At 36.1% G+C, this 13,313-nt stretch overlaps 1 protein-coding gene, 1 long non-coding RNA gene and 3 pseudogenes across 5 annotated transcripts; 2 read left to right on the forward strand and 3 right to left on the reverse strand.

Annotated features, from left to right (window-relative positions):
• Nucleotides 1–368: 368 nt before the first annotated feature.
• On the reverse strand, nucleotides 369–1,140 carry LOC106395798 (alkane hydroxylase MAH1-like). The gene is made up of 2 exons (XM_048749831.1): nucleotides 800–1,140; nucleotides 369–684 (listed from the first exon to the last, which is right to left on the reverse strand). The coding sequence occupies exons 1-2, from the start codon at nucleotides 1,138–1,140 to the stop codon at nucleotides 369–371; spliced, it is 657 nt and encodes a 218-aa protein (XP_048605788.1).
• Nucleotides 1,141–2,168: 1,028 nt separating this feature from the next.
• On the forward strand, nucleotides 2,169–4,129 carry LOC106378586 (annotated as a pseudogene).
• Nucleotides 4,130–5,397: 1,268 nt separating this feature from the next.
• On the reverse strand, nucleotides 5,398–7,076 carry LOC106393564 (annotated as a pseudogene).
• Nucleotides 7,077–7,279: 203 nt separating this feature from the next.
• On the forward strand, nucleotides 7,280–10,720 carry LOC106392076. Of its 4 annotated transcripts, XR_007320420.1 has the most exons (5): nucleotides 7,280–8,189; nucleotides 8,432–8,606; nucleotides 8,684–8,893; nucleotides 10,168–10,385; nucleotides 10,473–10,720. It is a non-coding gene; the product is annotated as an uncharacterized LOC106392076 (long non-coding RNA). The 4 variants fall into 4 exon arrangements; XR_007320419.1 differs by having other exon boundaries at nucleotides 7,293–8,189; nucleotides 10,168–10,720; XR_007320418.1 differs by lacking the exons at nucleotides 10,168–10,385; nucleotides 10,473–10,720 and adding an exon at nucleotides 9,715–9,930 and having other exon boundaries at nucleotides 7,294–8,189.
• Nucleotides 10,721–10,764: 44 nt separating this feature from the next.
• On the reverse strand, nucleotides 10,765–12,301 carry LOC106390415 (annotated as a pseudogene).
• Between the last annotated feature and the right edge of the window lie 1,012 nt (nucleotides 12,302–13,313).

The following is a 13,313-nucleotide window of genomic DNA, read 5'->3' on the forward strand; positions in this document are numbered from 1 at the left end:
AATACAAGAGTTCGTGTTCGTTGAGTTGCGAGTATCAAGACTCTATCAATGACCTAAGCAGGTGTTCTGTAGGAGAAGTAAAGGAGAGGCACAGGAAGTCCTGGCTGACCCGCCGACGACCGTCGGGGGCTGAACCCGAGTGAACTACGGTCAGATGTGGTGGTCGGAGATGAGAACTGTCTATGGACCGTTGGTTACTTCTCTAAACGGAAACCTTTTTGAAAAGGAGACTGAATTTTACAGGGAATAAAAGACTGAACGGAGAATAAAACACTGGTTAAAGGATGGTATCAAGGAGACCAGCGGTTAACAAACTTTCTCAAAAAGCGTGTCTGGGAGGAAAATCGCAGGAGAGAGAATTTTGTCGTTCACTCACTTGTTCTATCATCAATGGGATTCAAGAGCTCGTACTTGGTTGTGTCTAGTTTTATGAAGAAAGTTAAAACATCCTCATGGTGACTACTAGTCCCTTGTTGTATCTCATCTCTCTTAGCTGATATATATTTTGCACAAACACGATCAATTATTGCATCAGCTTCTACCATCTTCTTCTCTGGTCCAAACCCTATCCACTTTTGGAGGTTCCGCATGAATCTTAGTGTAAAATGCCTATATACAATCGCTTCCGCAACATCGTCTAATGCTTTAACGAACTCATTTTCACGCAATTCAATGGAGAGAGATCTAGATCAGACCCAGTTATCGTAACTAGGGTAGTGTCGAACGTGAATCTCCGGAACACATCTTGTAAGTCCACGACCGTTCCTGCCTCTGATAAATGATTGAAAGAGGCAATAACACGTCATTGAGCTTGCGTGTTGTGATACTCATTGAATCCCTCTGAAACCCTTGATGACGGAGCAGGGCCTGGTAACACTTCTTCAGCTTGCTAGCTCGGTCGGCGTCTGAGTTGATTATCCCGTCTCCGCAAACTTCAAAGATCTCTTGGAACTCTGCACCTTTGATGTAGTTGGAGAAGTTTGAGGTCACTATATGCTGTATATTAGCTGGATCGACTGTGATCAGTACATCTTTCCCAGCAAACCATGGTCCCTTGAATGGGAACGTCATGTTAGAGTTCTCGAGAACCTCAACACTGTCATTTATCCGGTGGATCCTCACAAGCAAACCTGGAGTCATCCCATAGAAGGGTCAGTTCCAGGGGTAGCTTTGAAGGGTTTTCTTGATGTGCAAGTAGCCAAAGGTTTTCTTGTTGAGAAAATAATAGACGATAAAAAAGCAAAAAGAAGCTAGGAATGCTCCAAATAAACAGATAAACGCCATTAGTTAAGAGATTTTCGATTTTGTGTTGAGAGGATAACATAAAAATGAAGTTGAATTATGCACACATGATACGTAATATAACAACAAGTCGAGTTCACTACACTTCTATAACAAGGCTTTACCTCTTAATTCACATTGAATCTATGTTTGGATCGTTTAATCTAACAATCATCGAAAGAACGTGCTGGACTGTGAGTGTCTCTCCTACATACACGGATCACATTAATAACATCCAGCGCAAAAAAAAAATTGAGTGTTTTTTATTGATGAACAAGTTACTAATGAGATTGCGTAAGAAAGTTAGAAGAAGAGATTTCTTGTTGAGAGAGTAATACCATGGGTTTATGTATTTATTTAGAAGCTAGTAAAATTGAAGTGTTCCTAGTTGCTTTGTCGACAATTTAGCATTGTAATGAGAGTTTCTTGATGATGAAGTAACTTGCATGAAGAGATTTCTTGGTAAGAAAGTAATAACATGGGGTTGATCATGATGTCTTGAAGAGGAGCTCGCGAAATTGAACTGTTTTTAGTTGCTTTGTCGACAATTTAGCATTATTATGAGATTTCCTCGTATATGACTATTTTGTACATTTTTTTTATAATTATTGTTATATGAAATTTTATGCATATACAATTATTACAGTCTATATATTTAAATTTATCTTGAATTATTGTATGATTTACTGAGAACCTAACTCATAAATGGATTTTTTTTACCTTTTTTTGTTTCTTTTTCATATTATTCACCTATATAGATAATATTTTGTGAAATTGTTTTTTTTGGTAACACGATGAAATTGTTTTAAAAAGTCAGTTCATAGGTAATTAAAATTCACGCGTTACCAAAAAAAGCAACCATGAAAGTCTCAAAATTTCTTAAACGAATGGTTGATGAATCAAAGATTGATGAGGTTTATATGAATTTAGGTGATTTGGTTTTCTTAAATTAATTAAGAAGGTGCGCTTTGTAAGAACAACGAAGTATCTAAAGTAATCCATCTCACGAGTTCCTCTCATATATATATCGACTATCCTAGTAGTTATAATCAAAACCAGCGGGTAGCATCGACATATTGACCGTAAACTTTATCCCTTATATATTAAAAGAGAAGCATTGTAGTTAATGCTTTCACACCAAGTTGGACACGTGTCCATTGGAGAGATACCCTCTAAAAAAAATTTCCTTATTCACCGGTTCTGTAAACAGATTTCGTAGAGAATTTCCTTACTCTCCCAAAATAAAACCAACTACATGTATCTATAGCTTTTCCAGGAAATTTTGCTATGAGTTCTCACGTAAAGCTAATGCTTCGGAGTTCTTTCTTCTTCCTTCTTACCCACCTTTTACTTCAAACTCACTGTTATAAAAGAAACCTTCGGAGTTCTACGTGGTGACCGACTCAGGAAACGACGACCCAGTGACCCCTAAGCCCGGAAAGTTAATACACGATGTGGTTCGAGACGAGCCGCTCTGGATCATCTTCCAACGAGACATGACCATTCATCTCAAATCACAACTCATCATGAACTCTTTCAAGACCATCGACGGTCGTGGCGCGTCCGTGCACATCGCTGGGGCCTTGCATGACGATCCAGTACGTGACCAATATTATAATCCACGGGATTCATAAACATGACTTCAAGCCAGGTGGGAACGCTAAGGTGCGAAGCTCCCCACGACATTACGGGTGGAGAAGACGGTGATGGTGTGTCGATCTTCAGAGGGAATCATGTTTGGATTGATCACTGTTCGATGTCTAACTGTGAAGACTGGCTTAGTGATGCTATAATGGGCTCGACGGTGATTACTCTGTCTAACAATTACATGACGCATCATGGTAAGGTCATGGTGCTTGGTCATAATGAGACTTAGACTCGTGGCAAGAATATGCAAACTATGAGCATGCTTGAACTATAAAGAGTATCATTACTCTGTCTAACGTTGTTCTTGAACGTGACTTCTTCTTCTCACATAACTTTGTTCTTCAATGTGTCAAACTATGAGCATGCTTGAACTATAAAAAATATAGAAGAGTATAGAGAGTCCCAAGAAGAGATAAAACCAAAGGGATTTGTGACACTACAATGTATTCAACGTACCGTTAGTTTGTTACTTGAGAACACCGAAGCATTATGACAACGTTACGTGAGAACTCCGTAATTCTGAAGGCAAACAGATCCCTTTGTTGTAACTTCTGATTTTTTGTTTACCGAACCGAACCGGTCGGTTCCGAGTTTGTAAGTGTATTGAAATCTGCGAATATAACCAATTCGTTGGTTGCTGGCCAAGGCAAAAAATATATGATTTTCAACGAAGATAACCGTGTTTAGCAATATAATTAAATCGTTTTGTACAGGCCAAGGCAAAAATATTTGATAATAAATTCGATTTTAGCGGAGGAAACTAAGTTACAAGCCTTAGGATTTTACTCTTATATAACACACACGTACCAAAACCATTATTACTCATCTCAATCACGCAAAACCTAAATACTCTTCCCTCATTCTTCTATAATGGCTGCGATAACTGCGAAGTACCGTCGTTTATCGCGTGGGGACGAAAAGAGACAATGTCTGCGAAGTACCGTCGTTTATCGCGTGGGGACGAAACCCTCGACGGTTTCAATCGGCATTATTTTTTGTTTTTTTAACACCAGTCGTATTTTTTTCTCTTCGCTACATCACTTCCAAGTTATGGGCCATAATTTAGAAAACATTTTTAAGAATCTGAGCCTAAAAAAAACTAAAATATGATTTAAAATGTTAGGCTTTATTTGTTTTGAAGCAGACCCTATTATACAATATATGTTGAACCATTAAAACATTATTTCAAAAATGATTGGGCCAATTTATAACATAATATAAGGATAAATTCATCAGGCTCAATTTGTATATGTACTAATGTTATTGTTTATGTATACAATTAGATTTTCTGTATATGAAAAAAAAAATTAAAGGACGAATCAATTTTATTTTTAATTAATTTTATGTAAGCATATTAACTTTCGATTGTTATATTGACCAAAACAGTGGTTTCTATATTAATTAATGGTATGTTTATATATTTATCAATCACTTTTTTATTTTTACATATACATATATATATATATATATATATATATATGTAATTTAAGTGAATACTTATACAGTTAAATGTTCACCGTAAGTGAGCTTTCTAAATCTATAGCAATTTTGAAAACAAAAAACAGAATTTTAATGGTTCATTTGACTATTAACTAAATTGTAATGAAATGTATTTTTTAAATTCTTTTTTTCCGCAACAATTATCTCGAATTGATTTAATTTTGTATCTGTTTAGAAATTTTAATATGATATGAAAGCTTAACATCAATATTGGCTAAACTTCATATAACATGAAACCAAATAAGTAGTTATAGTCTTCCGGTTATGACCATAAAATCAAAAACTTCAACTATATTAACGTCGCCAATCTTTATCCTCCTCATTAACACCCGAAACAATCAATGCAAAACAAACTAATATCCAAATTAATCAGATTTAATGTTTTTTTATCTCGCAAAATACAAATTTATCATCTCATCTCGCGCAAGGCGCGAGTTATCACCTAGTATCTTATTAAGGCACAATGCAATACATTTTCATATAAGAAATAAACAGCTCAGCGTTCATTAATACGAAATAAAATAAGATAGAAGTGAACTTCCTCAAATCACAAATATACCAACCTTGCAAAACCATTAGGCAAGTACATTTGGACAACACGTACGCACCTTATTACTTGTTATATACTATAACCGATAGATTACTGAAGAAGTTCTTAACTCATGATTTGACACTTTTTTTTATTTTTTTTATATTTTTTTTACACTTTTCGGCTAAAAGACGGCTCATATATCTTTTATTTAAGAGATGATTTTTAGTTTTTCTTAGTTAAAATCTAAGAAAAACTAAAAACCATCTCTTAACCGAAGCTAAGAACCCCAGTTAAGAGACCGGGGTTAATCATGGTCTAATGGGGGTTCTTACGGTAGGGTTTTTATTTTTTTAGTTAAAAGTTAAGAGACGGTTTCTTATATTCCGATAAGAACCCCACCCTAAAAACTCCCATTAATCATTGCTCTAACATTTCATTCAAGCCGAACATCTCTTAGTAAGCGTGACTCTAAGCCCATGATTCATTTAAAGAGCAAAACGAGGCTTTGGCTCAATCTTATGCCCTTTTACAAGATTAATGTCCACTACTACGTTCTTCATTGTCACCATAGCTAAATGCTTACCAGGACAAGTTCTTGGACCAGAGTTAAATGCTAAAAACTTGGAAGAAGGCTCATGTCTGAACCCTCCAGTCTCTGAAATCCATCTCTGGCTTGAACTCCCACGCGTCCTCTCCCCATACGGATCTCATTCTCCTTAACGCATAGATAGGGATGATAATGTTAGAGTTTGCATCGATTTTGTGTCCACTGGGAAGTACATCTGATTTTATAGGAGACTTGCGCTCGAACGGAATTGGTGGATAGATTCTCACTGCTTCATACAGTGCTGCATGTAGATATACCAATTTGTTAAAATACTCTTTGTGATCACTAGCCGACCATGACCTCTCTTGAATAGCTTCCAGTAGATTTGTGGTGATTTCTTGGCGAATCTTGGTTTCCACGTTAGGGTTTTTGTGAGGAGTCCGAAAAACCAAGTGATAGCAGTGGCAGTGGTAACTCTCCCTGCGAAAATGAAAGATAAAAGGGTTTCTCCAATGAACTTATCATTGCTTGGATCCAAGAGCTCGTACTTGCTTGTATCTAGCTTTATGTAAGATGTTAAAACATCTTCACTTTCTCCATTGGAATGATCATGATCGATCCCTTGTGATCTTATCTCTTCTCTCTTTGCATCAATGTATTTCTCACAGATTCTATCAAAAGTTACACCAGCTTCTAGCAACATCTTCTCTTGACCCAGTCCCATCCATCTTTGAAACTTTCACAAGAATCTTGGTATGAAATTCCTAAACAAAATGGCTTCCCCAGCATTATCGAAGGCCTTTGCAAACTCAACCTCTGGCATTTCAATGGATAGAGACTGAGGATCAGACCCGGTAATTGAAATTAGGGATATATCGAACATGAACCTAATTGAAATCATGCAAGTCCACGATTGTCCCTTCCTCTGAATAGCGACTGAAAAGAGGAAGAAGCATGTTCCTTAAGTTTACTTGTTGTGACACTCAGTGACAAGTTTTGAAAACCTTGCTGATGGAGGATGACCTGAAAAGACATTCTTAGATTTTTCCATAGCTCTCCATCGGGGTTGAATATCGCATCTCCATAGACATCAAATATTTCTTTGAACTCAGGTCCTTTGACATAGTTGGAGAAATTCGAGGTCAATATATGATGTATATTATCTGGATCAACGGTGATCAACGCATCCATTCTACTGAACCAGAGACCCTTGAATAGAAATGTCAAGTTGGTTTTCTCAATGATAGAGATGGCATCATCAATCCGATTGAACCTCATGAGCACAGCTGGAAGCATCCCAAGAACATGCCAGTTCCAAGGGCATCTTTGAAGGTATTTCTTGATGAGCAAGTTGCCATAGTGTTTGTTGACGAGGAAGTAATAGAAGATGAGGAAGCAAAAAAGAAATATAGATGCTTCAAATAAGCCGATAGAAGCCAGTAGGGAAGTTTGATAGTGGGCAGAGGAGGAGGAGAAGAAGAAGGAACTGGATTTATATCCACATGAGATAAAGTCTATTGTTTAACTAATTTTAGGCAACATAAGACCATTGGCAATGGTGAAATTCATTGGAGTCTTTAGCACAAAGGCATTTCAGATTAATCTTAGATATTTTGGATTTAAAAAAAAAAAAAAAAAAAAAGATGACAATTCACGGGCCGCTTCGTAGTCAATGAGACCCGTAAACAGTGTAAGGATCAATCCTTATCAAAGGATTTTAAGAATTCTTTTTTGCACAAACTCTAAGAAAGTGGGCTCCAGATTGAGGATTTTCTTAAGAGCTACCATTGTAGATGCAATGCTCTAAGATACGCCTCTTGATGCCATCCGTCGCTTTTTTGGGTAGACAATTTCTTCACCCTCTTCCATGCCCTGTCGCTGACGAAGAACCCCGCTTTCTCTGAGGTTTCCTAATCAGAGATGGAGATTGATTCCGTCGCAGCTGGAGGAGCTCTTAAACCAAATGGAGATCGATTCCGTCGAGACGAGGAACCCCACTTTTTGATAGGTGTAGGCGATTACAGATGCAAAGAGGCAAGGTTTAATCCCCGGAGCCGTCCGCTTCACCTTCCCATCACTTGCTCTGTCTCTCCATCAAACCACCACTTTCTCTGTCTCTCCGTCAAACGATGAACCATCCTCCAGTAGTTTTAGTGTTTTTGAGCTTAAATTTTGTCACTTTGAATTGAAAAAGATAAGATAATGATTGATTGTGAGATTGTTAAACTTAAAGGACAAAGATTTCTTATGTCTGTAGTCTGACAATAGAATTTCAAGGACTTAGCTTCTATCTTTTGATTGGTTCTCTAAAGGAAATCACTTTTTTTTTGTTTGGATGATAGACGTGAAGAAGAAGACGTTGGTGAGGAGGAATGACGTGAGGAATATAGCAATTGTAGCTCATGTTGATCATGGCAAAACTACTTTGGTTGATTCTATGCTTAGGCAAGCTAAGGCAAGGAGCAAATTTAGTGTTGGAGCTAGGGCCTTGCAAAGACTGTGAGAGGTATCAGTACAAGAGTTTCGAGCTCAACATCGTCGTCTCGCTGCGTGTTTAGCTGGCGTCTCTCTTCTTTGTGTTTCTCATAACTTGAGAAAGCATGAGATTCAAAATTTTCTCTTCATTGATCTGCTCAGTGGTCGTATGGGACGGCTCAAGGCTCAGTATATTCAGCAAACTCGGTGATTCTTTCTATCTTTGGTTCAGAATCTCTGTGACAGATCATTAGTTGCATGAATGTTGAAACATTTTTTATTTGTTTTTCCTTATTACAGAACTCTGTGATAGTTCATGGGTTGTCGGAAAGCTGAAACCTTTTATGTGTTTCCTTATTACAGAACTCCGTTAGATTGCTTGTACTTTTGTCACTCCCCTGTTTTGAATTGAAAGCTGAAACCTTTTTTATGTTTTTCCTTTATTACAGAACTCTGTGAGATAAGCACATACGTTTGCGTCATTACCTCTCTAAGATAAGCCACAGGTTCCGAATCTTTCTGATTCTACAGTTTCTGGTCGTCACTGTTAGCCAGTTTACCACGCTTTTCCAGACCACTGCGTATAGCGGACGTATCACGTATATAAACGGTGGTGATTTCGCGGTGAGTCGAGCTTTAGTTTCTTCTTTGGTTTCTTGTTATATGGTGATGTTAAAAGTTTGGGATGGTTATGTTTTCAGGTCTCTGAGGTGGTCCAAGTTGTTGTGATTATTTTATGTCTGCACGCAGCAACGAAGATATCTCATAGAGCTCAAGCGATAGCATCAGTTGCAAGTAAATGGCATGCGATAATGTTGTGCTAATCTACGGATACAACTCAGATAAGGACTTCTCCTAGTGGAGTTCACTTGGAAGCCACCACAAATCCACCCATCTCCTTTCAGAATTAGGTACGCCATTGCTGAATGACACCATCTTTGATCACTTATTTGGAAAAATATTTTTGTCTGCTTTGGTGTTTTTGCATATGTATACAAAATGTTTTTATCACATTCTTTCTTATCATCTGGACTTCTTGTTTTTTTTTTGCTGTGTTTCTACTTGTATTTTAAATCTATGTTTAAAATGTTATGTTTAAAAATTTAATAAATAAATTTGAAGTTTAATAAAATAATGTTTAATATTTTTTTTTAAGAACCCTTAAATAAGAGACTTGCAATGGACCACACAAATATATCTGTTTCTTAACTAAGTCTCTTAAACCCATTTTTCCAACTAAAAATTATTAAAAAAAGATTAAGAACCTCTAAATGAGTATGTGAGATAATGATGTTCTTAGAGAATAGGATAAACAAATGATCCGTGATGCGCTCTCCAGTAAACAAGCATCGCAACGTTTTGAGATTTTAATTTTAATTTTTTTTGCTAAAATTTGCTGCGACATGTTTTGAGATTTGACAGTGCAAAGTTGCTTAAATGAAAGGCTTTCTTGAATTATACTCACAGGATATATAATACTACAACAAGTCGAGTTCTCGAGTCCCTTGTTTTCACGACATCTATATAACTAGAGGCTTTACCTTTTAATTCATACTGAAGATATATGTCTGTATTTAAATAACCATGTGGATTATTTCATCTAACATGCCCAAATCACATTACTAGCATCTAGTGCAAATAAAATTAAGTGTCGATGTTTTCTTGGTGAATAAGTTAGTTAAATGAGAGTTTCTTGATGATAAAGTAACTTAGATGAAGAGATTTCTTGCAGAGAAAGCAATACTATGGTTGATGTCTTGATGAGGAGCAAGCAAAACTGAGCTGTTTTTAGTTGTTTTATCGACAATTTAGCCTTGTTACGAGATTTCTTCGTATGAACATATATTTAGGCGTTAAAGTAGTACATTTGCGATTCCCAATTTTATACATTACTACTATTTTGAACTTTTGAGCATATATAAGAAGTTGGAGCTTCCAATATTTTACATCCGAGTCAACTTTAGCTTTTTCCATACTCCTCAGCTATAGACTATATGCATACCATTTTAATGGTGTTGTTAAAAAATATCATTCAATAGTTAATCTAAATTCACGTGTTACCATAAAAACAACCATACCAATATAAAGCGTGAATTTCATAAAAATGAATTATTGGGAGTAATTAAATGGAGTATAATTATTCTTGACCCAATCCGAAGTTTGACGTAAGAACCGGAGCTTCTAGCTCTGGTGGTAAATTCTCACAGCTGTTAGTTCTGCCACCTGGGTTCGAAATCCGGTCACTGGGGAATTTACTTGCGGATTTTTTAGCGTCCGAGACCGAAGACCGTTCACGGTGAACCACATGGTGACGTCCTGGCAGCGTCCTTACTCGTTTCGGTCTCTAGTATGGACCACTACGGTGGGACCAAGACACTCGGATATGAAAAAAAAAAGTTTGAGGTAAGATATCTTACGTGATGTAGTTGTAACTTGTAAGTGTTTATTTTGGCTGATGCCAATATTAGAAATTTACAATACATGATGTAGGGGAATGTGATGAGTGGGGCCCACATTTGAAAATAAGATACCAGAACAAGGTTCCTTTTTTTGTAAATTGCTTCTCTTTCAACAAGTAAATGATGTACTTTGTAAGCAGAAAAAAATAATCTTCATAAGGTGTAAATTAGATCTATCTCACGGGTTTCTCTCATATAACTATGGATTTTAAGTGATTTGAATTTGTGTAGCACTGAGATATTGACGGTAAACTTTATATATATCTTCCTGTCACTGCATACATTTTTATATAAGAAATAATACTTCACTGTTCATTATTACATAATGAAAAGAAGAAATAAATTTCATCAAATCACGAAAAAACAAATTTCCAAAGACCAGGGGGACAAGTACATGTGGACAATAAATGATATTTTTTTTAATAATATATCCGATGGATTATTATTGGAGCAACTCTTAACATAGACATTTCAAGCTGAACATCTCTTAGTAAGCGTGACTCTAAGCCCATGTTTCATATGCAAAGACAGACGAGGCTTTGGCTCAATCTTATGTCCCTTGTCGAGCTTAATGTCAAAGTTTTGCAATATCTCCACAACTATGATCTTCATTGCAGTCATAGCTAAATGCTTACCAGAACAAGATCTTGGACCGGAGTTAAACACTAAGAACTTGGAAGAAGGCTCATGTCTCAACCCTCCAGTCTCTGAGATCCATCTCTCTGGCTTAAACTCCAATGCGTCTTCTCCCCATACGGATCTCATCCTCCCTAACGCATAAATAGGGTAGATTATGGTAGAGTTTGCATCAATTTTGTGCCCACTTGGAAGCACATCTGAGTTAACAGAAGTCTTGCGCTCGAACGGAATTGGCGGATAGAGCCTCATTGCTTCATACAACGCCGCATGTAGATACACCAACGTGTTCAAAAATTCTTTGTGATCGATAGCCGACCATGGCCTCTCTTGACTAGTTGCAGTTTTTGGTAGGTTTGTGTTGATCTCATGGCGAATCTTGGTTTCCACGTAAGGGTTTTCTTTGCAAATATATATTTCGCGCAAATTCGATCAAAAGTGGCACCCGCTTCTATCATCTTCTTCTCTTGACCTAATCCCATTCGGTTTTGCAACTTCCACAAGAATCTTGGTATGACATGCCTATACACAACATAATCTCCAGCATTCTCTTAGGCTTTTGCGAACTCAACCTCTGGCATTTCAATGGAGAGAGACTGAGGATCAGACCCTGTGATTGCAAGTAGGGTTGTATCTAACATGAATCTCCCGAACACATCCTGCAAGTCCACGACCGTCCCTTCCTCTGAATAGTGACTGAATAGAGGAAGAAGCACGTCCTTGAGTTTACTTGTTGTGATACTCATCGAAAAGTTTTGAAAACCTTGATGATTGAACATGACCATAGAAGACATTCTTATATTCCTCCATAGCTCTCCGTCGGCAGTGAATATGGCGTCTCCATAAACATCAAATATCTCTTTCATCTCTGGTCCTTTGATGTAGTTGGTGAAATTTGAGCTCAATATATGTTGTATATTAGCTGGATCAACCGTGAATAACAGATCCATTCTAGTGAACCACGGACCCTTGAATAGAAACGTCATGTTGCTCTTCTCTAAGACCCATATGAGAACATCGATTCGCTTGTACCACATGATTATAGCTGGAAGCATCCCAAGAACAGGCCAGTTCCAAGGGTAACAAAGGGTTTTCTTGATGTAACCAGAATGTTTCTTTATGAGAAAGTAAAAGAAGATGAGAAAGCAAAAAAGGGATATGGATGTTTCAAATAAGCCAAAGGAAGCCATTAGGGAAGTTTGATAGTGGGTATAGGAGAAGAAGGAACTGGATTTATATAGACATGGTAAAGTATATTGCTAGCGTGTCGATCTATATTGCTATTATTTGAAGTTCCACAGCTTTGCACATAGATTAAGAAAGATGATATCTCTATTTCAATTTTTCCAATTACTCTTTCTGTTTCAAAATAATATATGTTTTAGAATTTTCAAAATAATATATGTTTTAAAATTTTCACACTTTTTAATAAAATATACTCTATCTAATTCTTTTTGTAAGATGTTTTAGCATAAACACATAAATTAAGAAATTTTTTACTTTTAATAGCATCATTTGATTACAACAACAAAAAGTAACTAAAAGTAGTCAATTATTGTTATTCTGAACAAATAAAACAAAAACTACACATTAACTTTTAATATTTTAATCAATTTTGCATTGAAAGTTTTAAAACATCATACAAATTGAAACAAAATTATCTTCAAAAACATCATACAAAAAAAACGGAGGGGGTATTAAAACTTAATTATAAATACATAATTTTTTGTAATTTTATATTTTCTATATTTTAAAACCAATAAAATTTTAAAAACTGCAAATAATGTTTTTAAACTTCACAATTTCTCAGTTAACAAAAATTGTATTAAAAATGTAAAAAATGCATATTTTTGAAACAATTTTTTTCTCTAGAAAATGCATTTTTTTTGAAACGGAGGAAATATTATTTAATGTTAAAATTATCTTCCTATCATTATCAATTGCAAAAATAAAATAAGTCATATTTTTGTCATTATTTGCTTAAGATTTTATAAACATCAAATATATTGATATATAAAAAACACTTAAACGTCAACTCTTACCGAACGGAAGGAGTATTGTTTTCCGACTATCCAAATTTTGTCAGGAGTTTGGGTCTCGAAAATCACCATTTCTCAGAAAATTATCTGTAAGTTCCGAGCACAAATATTGTCTGAAATGTTTGTCGAAAAATCATCGGAACATACCGATAAATTTATGACTGAATCACCTCCAATGAATTTTCGACAACTGAATG

Source organism: Brassica napus, chromosome C3, assembly GCF_020379485.1.
Source record: "Brassica napus cultivar Da-Ae chromosome C3, Da-Ae, whole genome shotgun sequence".
NCBI lineage: Eukaryota > Viridiplantae > Streptophyta > Magnoliopsida > Brassicales > Brassicaceae > Brassica > Brassica napus.

Bases quoted from the DNA above. Each gene is read 5' to 3' on its own strand.
- LOC106395798 (XM_048749831.1), bottom strand. From the start codon at position 1,140: ATGACTCCAGGTTTGCTTGTGAGGATCCACCGGATAAATGACAGTGTT. The intron at 685-799 runs GTTATTGCCTCT...GGTCTGATCTAG, and splicing joins ACACGCAAGCTCAATGACGT to ATCTCTCTCCATTGAATTGC.